We start from the raw sequence: 19,862 nt of genomic DNA on the forward strand, positions 1-19,862 counted from the left end.
ACACAAAGAGTCTCATTCTTTTGGATACAATAGAAGTATTGTTTTTAAGAAGATTGCATTTTTTAGTTTTAGTTTGTATTATTAAAGACTATTTTTTTATTGAAAAGTATCACTTTGATAACTGTATAAGCAAAAAAACAGAAAACTTCAGATATTTAGATATATTGGTAACATTATCAGGGCTACAGACGGCTGCGCTGGGCCCAGGTGCAGCGCCGCCTAGCGCGCTAGGGAGGGGGGCGCTGTGTGCCCCTCAGCCCGGCGCACAGCCAATGGGGGGCGTGATCAATGTGATCACCTCCCCCATATGCATAGGAGACTGCTCCGGCTGCTGCTTTAGCAGCCACGAGCAGTCTCCCAGTGCAGCCCAGCACACAGCAGCGTGTGCTGGGCTGCTGTGACTTAAGAGGGAGGGGGAGCGGTGCCGGGCCCGGGCCCCCGCCGGGCCCATTCAGCAAACCCGGGCCCGGGTAATTAGTGCCCGCTCCACCCCCACCCCCTCTCGGTGCCCGTGGTCATTATTCTTTTTCTGTGGAGGAGTACAGTCTTATTTGCTCAGGAGGAGTATTATTCTGTATACATTTAATACTACTTAAAGACTATTTTGGACATTAGGATCTCAGCGCTGCATGACTGACACAGTGTATATACACTTTTTGTTTTTCCAATTTAAGCACCTGGCTGATGGGTGCAGGTGTCAGGAGCAGCAGCGATTCTAGAGCGCTCTGTTGAAAGCCTTATTATATAACATTTATATTACTTGTTTGGTCTCCTTGGAGACTACCTGTGCTTGTGGAGAGTTGGTGTTTCGTGCTGCATAAAAGTTCGTTCCTGATTATACGGTTGATTTATGTATTTTTGCATCTCAAGCCCTTTCCTTAGCCTTTAACTTCTTTTTACCGCTGATTAGCCCTTTCCCTTTAAATGTAACAGCCATAAACAACTAATGCATCACTAGAGCAATAAATAAATAAGAGTATTGGCGGTCATAATCCCGACGCCGGCATCCTGACTGGGTTAGTATAACAACACCTGTTGGTCATTAAACCTCTCCATATTTCTCCCTCACCGATACCTAAACCTAACCTTCCCCTAGTGATTAAAATGTAACCTCCCCCTCTCCGCACCCTAAACCTAACCCTCTTCCCAGGGTACCTAATTCTATCCCTGCTCCTAGTGTCTAACTCTAACCCTGCTACTTACTTTCGGATGCCGGCGCTGGGATTCTGGCCAGGGGTCGGGATTCCGGCGGCGGCATTTGGAGCGCCGGAATCCACGCGGTCGGTATTATGACCGCATCCCTTCTGTAGCTACCTTAAACAGAATGAGGAAATCCCTAGAAACACAACTGATAAACATTATACATCTACTAACCTCTACATTAAAACCAACAACTGGATTAGGTAAGCAGTATTTATCCTAGGAACCCACAACATCCCTCCATGCATACGCAGAACAGGAACATCACCATCTGCATTTATATTACTGACTGTACAGTGTGCAGAGCTTTGATTGACGCTTATATTAGTATGTTTAATAGGAATAAGACAATTACTAAATCCTATCAAAAAGAAAATGACAGTCTTACATGAGTGTATGAGTAGCACTACAAAATTAATGTGTTATGTGAATATTTGAGAAAACAAATCCAAATAAATGTCATTCAAGCAAGTAGGGAGATAAATGTAATAAAAACATCAGTGAATAATGCAGGGGTGGGGGACTTTTTTTCTGCCGAGGGCTATTTTGATATATATTATAACATTATTTGCGGGCCTGGTGAAGGCCTCGTCCCCTCTGGGTGACATCACACGGGGCCGGGGCCACAATTGCCGGTGATTACAGCAACGCCCAGAGCATCCTCAGGAGCTATAAGGGCAGCAGTGTGATCGTCTGAAGCTTCCTAAGGACGCTCCAGGTGGCACTGCTGCATAGATTCTAGCTGCAGGGTGCCATTCTAAGCACCCTGCTAGGCAGATGAAGCTAGCAGAAAAAAGCTCAGAGGGCCAGGCCAAATGATTCCGCGGGTCTTTTACGGCCCCTGGGCCTGAGGTTCCCCATCCCTGGAATAATGTGACTGAAATGTCATATGTTACAATATATTTACCATTAATCACAAAAGTAACACTATTTCCTTTATCACTTATTTCTATATGTCACTGCAGTTAATTACTGCCTCACCACCTGATATAATGAAATTATGTACATAATGCTACTTATTGCATCAATGATATTATACATTCAGAGTATTTCATATAAAACAAAAATAAATCCTGTCTTTATTGTATTATGTGTTGCAAACATGTTTTACTATATTATATATTAACCTTTACAGTACAGATAAAACCATGTTAATTAATTGTAATAAATTAACAAGGTTTTATTCACACTGTGGGGTTGTTTATCTCCACTCTAGATTCTCTTAATTAGCAATAAAAAAAGTTGTTACACTTAAGTCTAAGTAATTGTGATTGATCATGTACTTGTCCATCAAAGTCTGAATATATGATTGCTTAATTCTCACATGTAACATTGGGCCTGATTCAGAGACGGACGCTAATATGATCGCAACTGCGTTTTCGCACACAATGCAGCTGCGAAAATATGCAAATGTCAGCAAAGATCACCTGAGTATAAAGACGCCCACTGCTGCATTCTTACCTGTGTGCGACGACGCATACCTATGTAAACATCGGTAACATCGAAGCACATCGGCAGCCATCTTACCCTTGCTGCAGGTCTGACCTGCCTCAGCCTTGGGTGCTTTTCTGACACGCAGAGCTCACAGTGTCTGCACGCCCACGTAACGGCGTTTAAACGGACAGGCACACCTGCGTTTTTGTGACCACTCCCTATTACCACCCCCAAACGCTGGCAGTCTGTCACTCACTTAGCGATAAGATTCCTCTGTGTGTGCGTGATCGCAATGAGAACGCAGCGCACGTGCAGTGCTGTGCATACACAATGGTAAACACTTGCTCGATCTGAAGCATTAGCGTCCGTCTCTGAATCAGGCCCATTGTTCCATTGAAAAGCAATACAACTATTACTCTGTGATAAAATTGTTTCTGTATTAATATATTTCATTTGACGTAATGATTTTATAATGTATAATATATTCATGGCATTACTATGTTAGAGATGATTTACTAACTAGTTCTATTTGCAGCCTTTGAACCACTTATTAGGTGCATATGATTTGCACTTGGGAAAGAGATTGGTTTTTAACTACAGTAGCACCTGTTCTATATGGTGTTTGACAATGGTTGTCTTCCATCCATACTTCCAGTTGTACACCCTGCACATAGAATGCCTGCATATAACCATTTTGCTAGTTCGTTGAACATCCTCAAAATACACTTTTATCATTAACAGTACATACTTATTGCCTGAAGGTAGCACAGTGCCGCAGATAATAACCAGGGTCCCTTCACTGATGCCATTGTGAAAATGGGTGCTGAATGGAACAGGCTGAAAGAAAGTAAAACATTGTCACTGGGTAGGATCTACTAAAGGGTGAAATAATAATATAATTTAATTTTTTTTAATGATTTACAGGTCAGTTTGCTGATTAAATCTATTAGAAGTCAAATCAAAAAAATAAATCACCAGTTTTTCCAAATCAGTAGACATTACAAAATTTTGCTCAATGTAAAAGTATAGAACAGAGACATTTATGAAGAATACTGTAGCTTTTGGAAATTGCTGGGGGAAAAATATGTTATCCATTTACAGAGCTTTTCACATTCTTTTCAATGGAATTCCCAGCAGTAGAAACCACATTGAAATGAATATGCCCTTGATATAAATGGAAAATCTCCAGTAATAAATAAATTGGGCCGGGTGCTTCCCTACAAACCCACAACCTGACCCAGTGGGATGATTTGCATTAAAACAGGGAGAGCATGACGGTGGGGTATTCCTGCTATAGACAATGCTATACAGTTGTGCTTATGAGCAGGCTGGTACCAGCAGTCTAAATGGACTGGGGCATGTTTCCATTATAGCAGTAGGACCCATGTTCATGTTCCCTGTTTTATAGAGAAAATCAGGCACTGCATCTGCTCAGGAGGGATGGGGATTTGGTGGAAATACTCAGAGGAGTATCTACCCCTTGTCAAGGATAGCACTCGCCAGGGGTGCCGACTGTGGGGTGATCTCCTGCGGCGCTACCCGCGGCCAGGGGGTAGAGTCAGGATGGGACTCCAGGACTGGAGTCCCGGCCAGCCCCTTATTCCTTTCCAGTGCAGATATCCAGGGCCGGGCAGCTGCTGGCGCATGCCAACGGCTGCCCGATTCAATAAATGAAGGATTTTTTTGGAGACAAGGGCCCTCATTCAGAGCCGTACGCTCTGAGCAGAGCGCACGCTCTGAATGAGGGCCGGGCTCCATTTTCATGGAGCGTCCTCCTGGACGCTCGTATAGCTGTGGGTCACCACCCACAGGCTATACGAGTGTGCTTTTTGATGGCCGCGATGGTCGAGACCATCGCGACCATCGAAATTGCGAGCCGGAGCCTGCGGTTGAGGTTTTCAACCGCAAGCTCCGGAGTGATTTTGGCTCTATCAGAGCCAAAATCACTCCCACTGACATCACTAGTGATGTCAGTGGGCCGGCTTCTGACGGGAGGCGTTCCCGTGGGAACGCCCCCGTCAGGGAGGCACGCCCCCGGCACGCCCACCAAAGGGGGCGTGCTGTCAATCAACATTGACAGCACGCCCCCTTTGATCGGACACAACGAGCGAAGGACTTTCCTTCGCTCGTCGCGTCTGGCGCATGCGCACGACGGAGCTCCCTCCGTCGTGCGCATGCTCAGTGCATAACATCGACCCACTTGCGAGCGGACAGCCGCTCGCGAGTGGGTCTGAATCAGGCCCAAGGTGTGCATGACGTCACACGCACCTAATGGCTACACTGAGGAGTCGACCACAGCTGAAGTCAGAAGATTGAAGAAATGTAAGCATTTTTGGGCTGCGAGGGCTAGATGCAGGGGGCCAGGGGCTGGAGCCGGGGAGACAGAAAAGGGGCTCACTGATGAAATATACGGGGGCTGGCTGGTCATGACATAAGTGGTTGCTGTCTGATGAGACAACAGGGGGTGCTGTCTGATGAGACAACAGGGGGTGCTGTCTGATGAGACAACAGGGGGTGCTGTCTGATGAGACAACAGGGGGTGCTGTCTGATGAGACAACAGGGGGTGCTGGTACTGGCTGGTGAGACAGAAGGGGGTGCTGCGGGTGAGTCAGAAGGGGGTGCTGGCTGGTGAAACAGAAGGGGGGTGCTGCTGGTGAGAGAGAAGGGGGGTGCTGCTGGTGAGAGAGAAGGGGGGTGCTGCTGGTGAGACAGAAGAGGGTGCTGGCTGGTGAGACAGAAGAGGGTGCTGGCTGGTGAGACAGAAGAGGGTGCTGGCTGGTGAGACAGAAGAGGGTGCTGGCTGGTGAGACAGAAGAGGGTGCTGGCTGGTGAGACAGAAGAGGGTGCTGGCTGGTGAGACAGAAGGGGGTGCTGGCTGGTGAGACAGAAGGGGGTGCTGGCTGGTGAGACAGAAGGGGGTGCTGGCTGGTGAGACAGAAGGGGGTGCTGGCTGGTGAGACAGAAGGGGGTGCTGGCTGGTGAGACAGAAGGGGGTGCTGGCTGGTGAGACAGAAGGGGGTGCTGGCTGGTGAGACAGAAGGGGGTGCTGGCTGGTGAGACAGAAGGGGGTGCTGGCTGGTGAGACAGAAGGGGTGTTGACTGGAGACAGAAGGGGGTGCTGGCTGAATTGGAAGGAAGGTCCCTGGGGAATCCGACTTGGAGAAACAGGAAAAGGTTATCATTTATTATTATTATTATATATATCATATTTTTTAATATTAAATAAGTACTGAGTGTAATTATTCAGAAAATATGGGGGGGGAGCCTGTCCATTATTTGCCTGGGGCGCTCAGACCCCTAGATACACCCCTGGGTACACTGCCATGATATTTATTTCTGCAGATTTCCCATTTATTGTAATCTGCCAACTCATATCAGCAGGTTTTCTACACTAGCAGAGATTTTGATTAATTTAAAAAGGCAGAAAATTCAACCTTTAAAATGGTCCGACAGCTACCAATTGAGCCCAATTTCCACCGAGCAAGACCCCAGTATAGATATTTCTTCAGAGGAATATATAGTTTTTCAAAATGGACATGTTCTATATTTTATTTACAATCATAATGTTAAAAAAAAGTTTATATTTATAAAAGGTGAGTATTGAATAATGAGTATTTACATAATAATAATTTGCAGTGATATCACATCAGGTATAGAGGGTAGATGTCACATAGCTTACAGACTTCTCTGCACGCACTGAATCTATTTCCAAAGCTTTTTGCCAGATTCATTGTATTGCAAAACTCCTAACGGGCCGAGCTGGACGGATGGGGAACTGCTACATGAACTTTGAGCAATTATTACACGCACACAGTGCAATGCAGCCAGCAACCAGCAAACAGCCCTGGCGTACCCATCACATGACTTTAATTAAAACCAGATTTATCACATACAAACTGGCGGAGAAGTAACATACCCAGCATATATTCATGTACATGTAGCCAAAGAGGAACATTACAGTGTTATAGCAGTGAGCAATGAGCATTACATATCACACATGCACAGCCCTGTGTAATGCAACACATATAACAATGTATTTGTATATAAGATCTGCAGGAACAATACGGAAAGGGCAGGGTATAAGTTTGGTGAGAGAAGTGACGAAGAAAACAACAGGCTCCATGAGACCATCCTGCTAACTGTGCTGGACGGTCACTGCTAGGAAACATTGTGGGCGGCGGCTGCTGGTACTCACAGGGTTGTAGATGGGTCCTTGTGACATGTTGCTGGTTAGATCCGGCACCGCGCTCAGGGGAGATGGTCCAGCTGCTCTGCTGCCCGTGGGAGCCCTGGATGCTATTTATTAACGGTACGTGAGATGAGATCCCTCCCAGCGCTCAGCCCACTCCTGCACGTGTGGGCAGAGCAGCAGATAGTATACTGTATATAGGGAGTTAGGGACGTCATGTACACAGCTGGAAAAGCACACTTGTTGCACCGAACAATAAAATGACATTATACGTGTTTTTTTTTTTTTTTTTTTAATATATATATTTATGTATTCTCCAATCTAATGTTTATTGTAGCCTGTATGAGATAGAAATAAAACATGTACATAATGAAATGGTTACCAGAAAATATCACAATATGGGGCGGCCCTATATTGTGATATTTTCTGGTAACCATTTCATTAACAATGGGCCGGGTGGATTAACAATGGGCCGGGTGGAGCTGCAACTCCAGGCCCCATTTCAAAATAGGCCCACCGCAACTGCTGTGCTGGAGACGGGAAAAATGTTTCTCCTGTTCAGTTTGACAGCAGCCGCAGGAGGCCCCACCTACTGAAACCAAACCCCTAACCCATCCCCCCACCACTGCCTGCTGAGGTTGAGGGGTCTATTAACTAAGCAGTGTTAGGAGACAGAGTGAAAAGTGATAAGAAAGTGATAAGGTGCCAGCCAATCAGCTCACAACTGTCATTTTTCAAACACAGCCTGTGACATGACAGGAGCTGATTGGCTGGCACCTTATCACTTTCTTATCACTTTTCACTCTGTCTCCTAACACTGCTTAGTAAATAGATCCCTGAATGTACTGGGCATAACAAATAAGTTGATGGCAGCGCAGTGGAAGGCTGTACAAGCCCTCCGTGCACCGCACAGTTTCTCTTCGCCTCCCATGCGCTGTGACATTATGCCATTTGACACATATACAAGAGCCACCCCACCACCACTGTGCAGAAACGATGCAGCGGCCAAGCTCAGCACTTGGAATGCGGCCTGGAGATAGTGACTGAAGCTGAGCTAACTTGCTGCTGAAAGCCTATTGGCTGCTGCTGATGATGGTCATGAACTTGGTGTCCGTGTCCTGCAGTGCCCTGGAAAAAGGTATTCTCATTCTACCACTGACCCTGACTGACGATTTCACTAATTATAGTTTTTTTTTACTTGCTGTGTTAAACATGCATATCATAGTTGCCGACTTGTAGTTCCCTCCTTCCGGGAGGGAGCTGTCGGATATCCTCAGCAGCACGCCCCCTTCTGTCCCATCAGAAGGGGGCGTGACCCGGACTATGGCTAGTCAATGGGGGCGGGGCATGGTCGTGACAACGCAATAGCGGCCCCGCCCCCTCTTCACAATGCCAAATTAAATTGCAGTGTGAAGCAGGGGGCGGGGTCATGATGACGCGAATCGCATCATCGGGCCCCCGCTGATGGGGATAATACTGTATTCGCGGGGGGAGCGGCGGCAAGCCAGATGGATCACCGGGGACCGGGAGACTTACCTACCTTTCCGGGGGGCCTGTAGCGGCACCTGATTTTCGGGAGGCTCCCGACCAAATCGGGAGGGTAGGTAAGTATGATGTATATGTGTATAAACAGTATATATATATATATGTGTGTGTGTGTATATGCACTAGCTTAACTGTCTCCTCCACGCTTGGCTCTGTCTTCTCTTTTACTGACCCCACCTCCTCTAAGCTGTGTGCCCCCACCTCATTGCAGCTCCATCCTGATCCCCCTACCCCCCCACCATTGCAGCCCTGTCCCACCCTCCCCAATGGTTCTGTCCTGCCCCCAGCTCCCCCATTCTGGCTTCTACCTGACACCACCCACCCATTACAGCTCTTTCACATCTTGGCTCCGCACCCCACCCCACCCCCCCTCACCCATACTTATATATATATTATATACATTTATATATCCATATATGTATGTGTGTATATATTATAAGGGCACAGTTATATTAAGGCTGCATCTAAAAAAACGGAAATCTCCATAGTGTGTGTAAGGGGCTACACCTCAAAAGCTGTTGGAGGTACCGAGCTGAAATTTGGCATAATGTATATATATGAAATATAGAGCCAGCACATCCAAATACATCAAAAATGGAAAAAGTTAATGAGAATTATATCCATAAGGTTCATAAGCATATAAAATGCATCATATTTAACTGCATATTATAGCAGAAAAAGGGAGGCATTAAGTGTAAAAATCGGACAATTTAAGGCACAAAATCAATCAGTAGTAAAGAGTGTACACATCATATCCAAATATGCGCTATCCCAGCCCAACAGCTGTTTCGGAGGTTAACAACCACCTTCAGCAGGAGCACGGCTAGTAATGGGCTAGATCATACCTTTATACCCCACACCATTAAGCCCAATAAAGCTCACCTGAAACAAATTAGCTCGACAAACATCATATCACATCCCACACTCGGCACCGGAAGTGTCGTGACGGCAACTCCGAAGAGACGGAAGTTGTTGCGCGTTACCATGGGTACCAGGGGCATGTTCCGGCCAGCGTGCAAGGCCATGTCAGTTCACAGGGTCACCGCCAATCAGCGGGAATCCCGCGTTACCACGGTAACCTAACACTAAAAGCCGGAAAGGGCTGAACATTAGGATCATAAACAAATAAGTACTCTAAACTAACGCTGCACTGGGAACAATGATAAACATATAACTAAGAGAGAATAGTAGAATCAACCCTATAACAATACGAGCTATAAGAAAAACAATGATAGTGAAAAATAAAAAAATAGATCTAGTATATAATCATCCAAACCCCAAAACAAAAAATTTTCAAAAATATTATAGAACAAAACCCTACCAATAAAGAATCTTAATGACAATCATATACAAAAATATAATAATTAGATATAGATATATAAATATTAATAGATACACACACAGATAGCTTCTGGAATTCAGAATAAAAAGAACGTTACTGGCAAAACAGGATTCCCAGAATGCCACAGCAAGATATCTGTGAGTATGTATAAATATAGCAAACTGCTATTCCTGACGAATGCACTAAATAAAGGGCTTTAAAACGTTGAAACATCTGAAAATGCTGTGCTGAGTCTCCATTGATTTGCCTGGAGTGCCGCCGTGAAGCTTTGCAGATCTTGCTTGCTAGGGCTAATGCCATCTTTAAAGCCCCTGCTAAGGGGCTAGCCTGCAGCTTTTGACACATGAAGTGATCGTGGACTATTTGCGGCAATATGGATTATTAATTTTCAGGGGCAAACAAAAAAATGCATATTTTAATGGGTTGGGTATAGGGTCCTGGCGCTCGGGATCTCAGAGGTCATAATCCCCACGTTTACATCCCGGCAGGGTTAGGATACCGATACCTTTCGGTCGGTATCCTAACCCTCCCACCTCTCCTTACCCCTAACTCTCGCTCCCCGATGCCTAAACCTAACCTCCCCCTTCCCGCACCCTAAATCTAACACTCCCCCTTGTGCCTAACCCCAAATCTCCCCCTAGTGCCTAACCCTAAATCTTCCCCTAACCTTGCTACTTAGCTTCGGGATGCCAGCGCCGGAATCCCCGCAGTTGGTATTATGACTGCATCCCATTTTAAAAAATATGCCTCTATAGCCATATAGAGAGTTTTCACATTCATGAAATCACTAAGTGACTCGCAGGCTCTTTAGTAGAGGGGTTTCACATTTACGCCATTATTAAGTGCCAATTTTCTTTTTTGTCATATTACAGACATGGTAACGAGTGTTTACCTTTGTTCATTTGTAGATTCCGACATTACACTATTGATATAAGCGAAGTCAGGAGGAAAATGTAGGCATCTTAAGGTAGGCGCTAGTCACACCCTACTGTACAGGCCACACCTCCATAATATTGGTCACACAACCCACCTCACTAGTCACACCCCCTGCAGAAGCACACAATAGGCCCTTCAGAAATTTCAGCTCCAAGCCCATGAGGACCTTAATCTGGCACTGATGGGGCCCATTTATCTTTTATATTTGTGGCTTAGGGGTCTACCGTGTTTCCCCGATAATAAGACACTGTCTTATTTTTTTTTGGTTCCAAAAAACACCATAGGGCTTATTTTCGGGGTAGGTCTTATTTTAACTAACATTGACAGCCCCTTATGCAGGCCCCCCTGTAGCAATGCCCCTTATGCAGCCCCCCCCGTAGCAGTGCCCCTTATGCAGCCTCCCTTGTGTAGCAGTGCCCCTTATGCAGGCCCCCCCTGTAGCAGTGCCCCTTATGCAGCCTCCCTTGTGTAGCAGTGCCCCTTATGCAGGCCCCCCCCTGTAGCAGTGTCCTTTATGCAGGCCCCCTTATTGCAGTGCAAGTACGGTACTTACCTGAGTCACCGCCGTCCGGGATGTCCCTTTCACTTGCGCGCTGACTGGATCTAATATGATCCAGCAGGCGCGGCCGCACAGGATCCTCAGCGTGCGGGTGACGTCATGACGTCACCCGCGCACTGCATAAATGGGAACACTGGTCTCTGCAGCGTTCCCAGCTCAAAAAGAATAAGGTAGGTCTTATTTTCGGGGTAGGGCTTATTTTAGACCGGGCTACAAAAGTAAGGGTAGGGCTTATTTTCAGGGTAGGTCTTATTATCGGGGAAACACGGTAGTTACTAAGCAGTGTTAGGAGACAGAGTGAAAAGTGATAAGGTGCCAGCCAATCAGCTCCTAACTGCCATCTCACATGCTGTGTTTGAAAAATGCCAGTTGGGAGCTGATTGGCTGGCACCTTATCACTTTTCACTCTGTCTCCTAACACTGCTTAGTAACTAGACCCCTTAATCCCCGAAAACACCCATTTTCGGGCATATATTGAGTCTTCCCCAGATGTACGAAGGAGGGACCGCAGCAGCAGGGGCATATTAAGAGAAGGTGGGGGCCCGTGTGCAGTCTCTGTCTGGGGCCCCTCCTTTCTCAGGCGGCCGGCAGCGCACTGAGCGCAGTGCCGCAGCAGTAGACTCTGGGCACTAGTCTGTGCCCAGAGTCTACTGCATATGTGCAAAACGCCTGGAAAATGTCTGCAGCGGCCATTTTCCAGGAGATTTTTACAGCACTGACACCTCTCTGGAGTCCCACGTCGGTGCTGTTAAAAATATGGGTGCAGGGTGTGTGTTGTGCGCCCCTGGACTCAGGGGCCCGTGTTCCCCGCACACCCTGCACCCATTGTAAATATGCGCCTGCGCAGCTTATATCGCCGATACCTGCTGCGATTCCCTCCATCCTTGCTGGCAGCCGCATCACCCATAGGTTTCTATGGGGGATGCAGTGCTGCCAAATTTACCAACTTCTGGAAGGTGATGCATTCCAGAGATTGGTCCCCGCAGCTTATGCCATCTGAAGATGGCGTTAGCTCATTGTGTAATTAGCCGGCAGAGGGTTCCCCTGGAACACATTTTGCTGAAACACATTTTAAAAGATTCACAGGTGGCTTTAATTATTTAATGTGTGATTCTGTGAGGAGACCTGGAAAACATGCACACTTAGAGGCCTATTCATTTCCTAAAATTTTATAAAAACTACTGTTTCTACATAATTTCATGAATTGTTGCTATGTGCTAAAAGTCTAATACAGTGGATAATACAAAGGATTACACAGAAATCTCCTTCAGAAGGCTTATTAGCTCTGCAGACTGCAGTCCCCATTATTATAAATAATGGAGACTACAGTCTGACCCCTATGTACCAAAGTGTAGCTTTCGGAGTTTGGCCCCGTTGGTTTACGCCATCATCTCGCAGGAGAGGGATCTTCTGAACACTCAGCCTTCATCTGGCTCGCAAATCTGAGACTGTGTGCATGCGCAGTGTTTATCCCTAGGAGGAAGGGTGTATACATATGATAGCCAAATAGGAAAGAGCTTTTCTGCTTTCCGTATCTATAAACATTATTAGAAAAAAAATTACTGTAAATGTTAAGTCTTAACACACACAATAAAAATAATTTTAAATATGTAAAATACAAAATCAACAATATGTGATCTAAATAGGGACTAAGGGCCTGATTCAGACCCGGTCGGTCTGACAGAGCGCTCGCTCTGAATCAGGGCCGGGATTTTTTTTTTTTTAGAACGGCCTCCTGGCCGCTCGCATAGCTGTGGGTGACCACCCACAGCTACAGCGATCGGCCGCGACGATGGCATCGGGCTTGCGACGATACCCTTGTGGTAGGGTCTCGTGCCCGCAAGCCCCAGAGAGATTTCTGCTCTAACAGAGCCGGAATCTCTCCAATGACATCACTCGTGATGTCAGTGGGGCCGCCCCCAAATGACAGGCGTTCTTATGGGAACGCCTTTGTTTGGGCAGCCACCCCCCCCCCCGGCCCACCCACCAAAGGGGGTGAGCTGTCAGTCAACATCGACAGCTCGCCCCCTTTGTTTGCGAGACCCGGAGCGACGGAGTGCCCGGTCGCTACCCGGGTCTCGCGCATGCGCACGACAGAGCTGGCTCTGTCCTGCGCATGCGCTGTGGGCCACCATCGACCCGGTTGCGAGCGCTCAGCGCTTGCGACCCGGTTTGAATCAGGCCCTAGGTAAGTGTAATTCCCAAAGGATGACAGAACGTGTGTATTAGGACATTCCAAAGTTTATTCCTGGACTGTATGCCCCCTCCAAGGAAAAATTCTCCACAAGTATTGTTCTATAGCAGTGTTCTCCCCAGGCTGTTCTCTGCGGGCGCATCGCCCGGCAGAAACAGCCTGTCGCCCGACCCCCGCTGTGAAACGCTGGCCTTTGAAGTGACCGGAAGCTAAAGAAGCCTCCGATCGCTTCAGAGGCCAGCGTTCCCAGTCATGACGTTACCCGCGATGTGAGGAGCCTGACCCGTGCGCCTGCTGGATCTAGTTATATCCAGTCAGCGCGAGGCAGTGGTAGCGGGAAGCAGCCAGCAAGTAAAGGCAAGTGCTGGGCTGAGGCTGGGGTCAGGACCAATCTGGGGGCACTATTTAAGTCTGGGGGCAATGGCAAATGCAGGATTTCTATAGAGGGGTTTCCAAATGCTTGATTTTAAAGCAAGTGTGGCCAGTCCATGAAGAGGGCATAATCAGCACTTAACCGGCTATAATAATATGTCATACGAAGTGTATGTAATAATTTTGACATATGTAGGACCAGCTATCACAGTATGCCATTATATGCAGAAGTAGGACTGTCCTGTCTGACCTGAATGTTTTTATTTCAGATGTGGGCTCCATTCCAGGTTCGGGAATCTGGGTGGGCAGAAAAAGAACCTTGCACTGCCCTGGACGTATATGTACAGATTGGTCTCCTTATGCATTGGATAGTGTTAAAGTTAAGGTATTAATAATTGCCCCTATAGATGGTCTATATCAGTGCATGTTTACCAGATCTCCTAGTTGGTGCACAGGTGTATTAATTACTGGCTGACACATTTTAAAAGATCACCAGGTGGTGCTAATTATTTCATTTGTGACACTGAGGGGGATCTTAAATAAACATGCAACTTTAGTATCATATGCTATTTCGATTGTGGTCATCATGGTGTGAGCTAGGGAGGGGGCTTTCCAGGCAACTGGAAACCCCCCTTGCATTTGCCTATGGGGGCACTGCATAAGGGACACTATTAAACCTGGGGGCACTGCATAAGGGACACTATTAAACCTGGGGGCACTGCATAAGCGACACTATTTAATCCTGGGGGCACTGCATAAGGGGCCAGTCTGGGGGCACTATTTAAGCCTGGATAAGGGACCAGTCTGGGGGCACTACACAGGGGCACTACTTCAGCCAGGGGGCAATGCATAAGTGTAAATTTAAACTACAGGGGGCAATGCATAAAGGGGAAAACTACAGGGGGCACTGTATAATGGGCACTTTTGACTGAGATCCAGTGGGGGAGCAGCCTGAGACCTGTCGGGCTGGATTGGTAAGGGAGATACCCCTTTTCCTGGCGTGCACCTAATTGCGAAGGCCCCCACCTGGCTACTTTTGGATCAGGGGCAATTAGCACCTGAGTATGTAAGTAAATACCACTTGGAGAATCCTATTGAACACTAGACTGTTGCATCAGAATTCTGCTGGGGACTGAGACCCCTTTGTACTAAGGACCTGATTCAGCAAGTGCACTGCTGATTGCAGAGTCCCAATTATCAGGAACCTGCATATGCCTCTGCCTGATTGACAGCAGAAGCGTTTATGGGGTGGTGTGGGGGCAGGGACGGCCTGCTTGCCCGGAAATGGGGACGTGTTACCCCATTTTATAGGAGTGGCAGGGCCAGGATCTGCGTCCATGGACATAAATTCCTGGCCTCGCATGCTGGCCAGCCACCAGCCTGCTGAGGCTTATTAAGCTGGCCAGTGATGTGATCCCAGGCTGAAACCTTGGTGTCAGACACCTTGTGCTGCATTTGCATTTCAGCAAAGACGGAATTGCAAAGCTGCTTGTGTCCCTAAGCCTTGGAGAGAAAGTGGACAGATATAAAGTACCAACCAATCAGCTCCTGTTATTTTTCAAGTACAGACTGTAAGGAGCTGATTGGTTGGTACCTTATCTCTGTCCACTTTATCTATTTCCAAGTCTTAATACATAGACCCCTCAGTGCTGTGATGGTGCTGTGCTAACTAGATCCAGTATAGGGCAATAACTGCCAACTGTTTCATCTCCGCTATGCTGCTCTCTTGAGTTGTTTAGCACAGTGCTAGTCCCCTGGTCACTAGAATGGGGTTTGATTTTTATAATTGCCGGCTTATTGGTCCTTGCTTGTGCTGTAGCTGGATGCAAACAACCGGTGAATCACATACAAAGCTGGTCTGCTTAAGCGGTACACTCTATTCTCTCAGGCACCGAAACGGGGAAAGGGATCAAGTGCAGTGTGTGCCGGCCGAGTTGATCTCCGTTCTGCCACTACTGGAATACGTAAAGCCAACACAGGGCCTGATTCTGCCACCTGCCCCCCTCCTTCACTTAGCAGCAGCAGCAGCCTGCGTCTTCCCAGCCCACCACACCAGAGAGGCTATTGCTAAACAATAACAGGGGGGGGGGGGGGGGGGGGGGGGGGCATAGCCATGTCTACTTACATTAGGCAGCCGTGTACATGATTAAAATGCTTAGCAACTATTGCTTTCTGTTTCATTGTCTGAAAGTGTGTGAAGCTGCATTTCTAATGGATCCTATATGTTCCAAGACCATCTGCTTTAGCATTCCGGAGGTCATGCCAACATATTTAATATTGCATGAACATGTGATCAATATATTACATCAATTGCTCTACAATTAATAATTTCTTAATTTTGATGGTTCATCCAAATATATCAATGACTGAGTCTTTTCTGATGAAGTGTTCACAAGCAGGGCTGCCATCAGGAATTGTGGGGCCCGGTTCTGACAAAATAGGCAGAGCCCCCCAGGGAAGGGAGGAAATTGGGGGGGAAAGGTAGGCGGAGCTGTGTATAATGTGGGTTGAGCTACAGTGGGGATGGGGCATCAATTGGTCCATAAACCAGTTTAAAAATTCTCAAAGTTTGGGCTGTGGGGTTGGTGTTATTATATAACAAATCAATCTACCATCTAATATATGAAAGTATACAAATACATAAATATAACAGAGCACATGGAAGGCTGGCTGGACTGAGGGAACCCTGTCATAATCCATGTAAATAAAAATAGAAAAAGTATATATTGGCACAAAACATCTGTCCTTAGTTTATTTATAAAAACAAAAACATTTGAAAAGATGTTTGAAAGTACTGTGGTATTACCAGGGCCGGATTTAGGTCTGTGGGGGCCCCTGGGCAACAAACATGTGGGGGCCCCTATTAAATGTGACAAACTGGGGGTATGCGCAATGGGGACCTTATGCAGAGCCCCCAGTAGTGTCAGTGCCCACAGTGGTAGTGCCCCGTATGCAGTGCCTCCTATGCAATACTCCCATTAGTAGTGCCCCCTGTAGTAATGCCCCCAGTAGTAATACCCCTGTAGTTGTGCCCCAAATAGTAATGCCCCCCCAGTAGTAATTAGGCGTGTGCCCAATAGTAATGCCCTAGTAGTAATGCCCCCTGTATAAATCCCCCAGTAGTAATACCCATGTAGTTGTGCACCCAATAGTATTGCCCCCAGTAGTCATTCCCCCTTTAGTAGAGCCCTCTGTAAAAATGCCGCCAGTAGTAATGCCCCTCTATTAGTGCCCCCAATACTAATGCTCCCTCTCTAGTAGAGCCCCAATAGTTATGCCCCTTGATTAATGCCCCCAGTAGTAATGCCTCCCCCTTTGAGTAATGCCTCCCCCCGAGTAATGCCTCCAGTAGTAATCCCCCCCAGTAATGCCCCCAGTAGTAATGCCCCCCACCAGTAATGCCCCCAGTAGTAATGCCTCCCCCCTCCCCGAGTAATGCCCCAGTAGTAATGCCCCCCATCAGTAATGCCCCCAGTAGTAATGCCTCCACCCTCCCCAAGTAATGCCCCAGGTGTAATGCCCTCCCCCCCGAGTAATGTCCCCTGTAGTAATGCCCCCCGCCAGTAATACCCCAGTAGGCCGCTTGCACTAAAAAAATAAAAAATAAAGCTCATACTTACCTTAAGCTAAGCCCGCATCTGCTGCAGTCCTCTCGGCTGCTCCTCTGCACTATGGCAGAGACGTCATGACGTCTCTCCCATAGTGCACTGCGTGAACTGGAAGCTGGAGCTCACGTGAGCTCAAGCTTTCGACTCCGGCTGCCGCTGCGGGGAGGGAGCCGGGCGCCCGCTGGTTACAGCAGGCGCCTGGTAAATGGAGCCTCCCTGTGGCGCCGGGGTTAGGTTGGCCGGAGGAGGTGGAACTGGTTCCGTCTCCTCCGGTCCACTTTAACCCCGATGGGTGTGGGGGCCCTTAACGTGTGGGGGCCCAGGGACGATCGCCCCTGTCGCCCCCCCGTTAATCCGGCCCTGGGTATTACTTGCATAGAAGTACAGTGTCTCCATAATGCAAAATGTATGTTTCTATAATACTCTATAGACCTGCATTTGGCACCTCTCAATTAAGTTTATTTACAAATATGATGATAAAATGATAAATAATAATTATGCATATTAAAAGAGAAAAAAGTTCTTTTAAAAAGTAGATTTTTTGCTAGGGGTTGTGTACATAGAAAAAGGTATTCCAACAGGTACTACAATCCCTATGTTGCTTGGGATGTTGGGAGTCTCTTCATATCACCAAAGGTTTGAAAGTCCAGGGCATGCATCTCCTACCTTCTGGTGATCTGGTCTTCTTTCCTTGTTCTAGTTGCTGTGTTCCCACTGCCAGTGCTCTCAGCCCGCTGAGTGAGTCATAATCCTGGTTGCAGCTGGCCAGGCATGGAAGAATAGAGACGGCATTTTGCATATAGTGCCGGCCGCGAGCCAATCACAGCTCACGGACCGGCAGCCAATCAGGAGTGGCCGCTGCAGTCTCTCCTGATTTGCTGCCGGTCCATTAGCTCCGAGCCTTCGATTGGCTTGCGGGCGGCAGCCAGGCACCGCATATTCGAAACGCCGCCGATAGCTGACTGGACACCAGCTGCAACCAGGTGGTTTATGACTCACTCAGCAGGCTAAACGCAGCTGGCAGACCAGCTGAAATCTACATTGTTGCCACCCGGGCCCCCTCTCTCTCCGGGCCCACGACGCCGGTCCCTGCAGTCCCCCCCTGATGGCCCTGTTCACAAGCCTTGCATTTCCCACATGCATGGGCGTCAGAACGGGGGGAGGGCAAGAAGGAGGCTTGACCCCCACCAAACATTTGAAAGGCGCTGCCCTGGACGGTAAGGGGCTGTGCTTTATAGCAATAGGCTGCACAGCCCCTGTACTGCACGGAGGAGAAAGTGTAATGTGCGGTGTTTATGTTAAAAGACCGCACCTCCTCTGTGCAGTGCAGGGGCTGTGCAGCCTATTACTATAAAGCACAGCCCCTGACCGTTCGCGGCCACTGCTCCAGTCCCTGTGCAACAGGTAATGGAGCGTACACACGGTCAGATTTGTCAGACTTGTCAGATTTGTCAGATTTGTCAGATGAACGACTGAACGATTAAACGATTTGAACGATTCTACCAAAGTTTTGAACGATTTGACCAAAGTTTTGAACGATTTGAACGATTGAACGATTTTTGACTGCATTAAAATGAATGGAATCGTCCAAGTCTGACTGCAAACCCATCAGATGTCAGATATCGTTATCTGACAAACGGGAACGCGCATCGTTGATCGTCCGTCGTTCAGGCATGTCAGATATGAACGATTTTCCTTCAGATATGAACGACTGAACGATTTTTAAATCGTTATCGTTCATATCTGAAGGAAAAATCTGATCGTGTGTATGCACCTTAAGTTGGGGGGAGGGAGGGAGGAACAGAAGAATCGTTCCAATGCCCCTGCCCACATGGGTATGTTCTTGTTCTAAGTGGTTTTCTGGGGGGGTATTTCAATGTAGTACCAGCTCATCTTGAAGACTGAGAGATCTTCTCCAGTTCATGTGCATTGTCTTGCCAAGTTTTTCTTAGAAATCTGGATCTGTTAGTGATATTGGCCAAGATTTTGTATTATTCCCTTAATTTCTTTCCATTCAGTGCAATAGACGCCCACAAATCTTATTTCCTCAGATGTTTACTTTGGCATTCTCTTGATGTTCTATCCACCACATTTTGAATTTTTAAATGTATCTACCAATATACCCTCTTTCTTTAAAGTAAATTGGAAAGTACTTCACTTTTTTGTTTTGTAGGTAGTGTCATCCGAGAAGTTTCTCCTTAATCTAAGAAATTCTCTTATTGGTATGTTCATCACTGTAGGTGGAAAGTGGGAGCTTGAGTGATGTAGCAGACTGTTTGTTGCTGTGTTTTTATGGAATAGTTCCGTATTCAGCATTTAATTATCTCCATTATAGATTCATAAATCCAAATAGGAGATTTTCTTGTTACTTACCTCATACGTAATGTGAACTTGAGTTTGAGGTTATTTTTGTGCAGGCATATATGAAGAGTTTGAGGGATTCCATATCTCCCTCCCATATCAATAAAACATCATCTATAGA

The 19,862-nt window shown here is 47.1% G+C and overlaps 1 protein-coding gene across 2 annotated transcripts in view; it reads right to left on the reverse strand.

Moving 5' to 3' along the window:
- LGALS9 (galectin 9) overlaps window positions 1–6,951 on the reverse strand; it is a 49,661-nt gene extending 42,710 nt beyond the window's left edge. The window contains exons 1-2 of one of the 2 annotated variants that reach the window (XM_088456109.1): window positions 6,831–6,951; window positions 3,383–3,471 (exon numbers count right to left, since the gene is read on the reverse strand). In XM_088456109.1, coding sequence (XP_088312235.1) covers window positions 3,383–3,471; window positions 6,831–6,857 — 116 coding nt within the window. In that variant the 5' untranslated portion in view covers window positions 6,858–6,951. The remainder of the gene's footprint in view (window positions 1–3,382; window positions 3,472–6,830) is intronic. The other variant, XM_088456111.1, reaches the window with a different exon arrangement.
- Between the last annotated feature and the right edge of the window lie 12,911 nt (window positions 6,952–19,862).

The sequence above is a fragment of the Taudactylus pleione genome, unplaced genomic scaffold (genome assembly GCF_031769625.1).
Source record: "Taudactylus pleione unplaced genomic scaffold, aTauple2 ptg000687l, whole genome shotgun sequence".
Taxonomy (NCBI): Eukaryota; Metazoa; Chordata; class Amphibia; order Anura; family Myobatrachidae; genus Taudactylus; species Taudactylus pleione.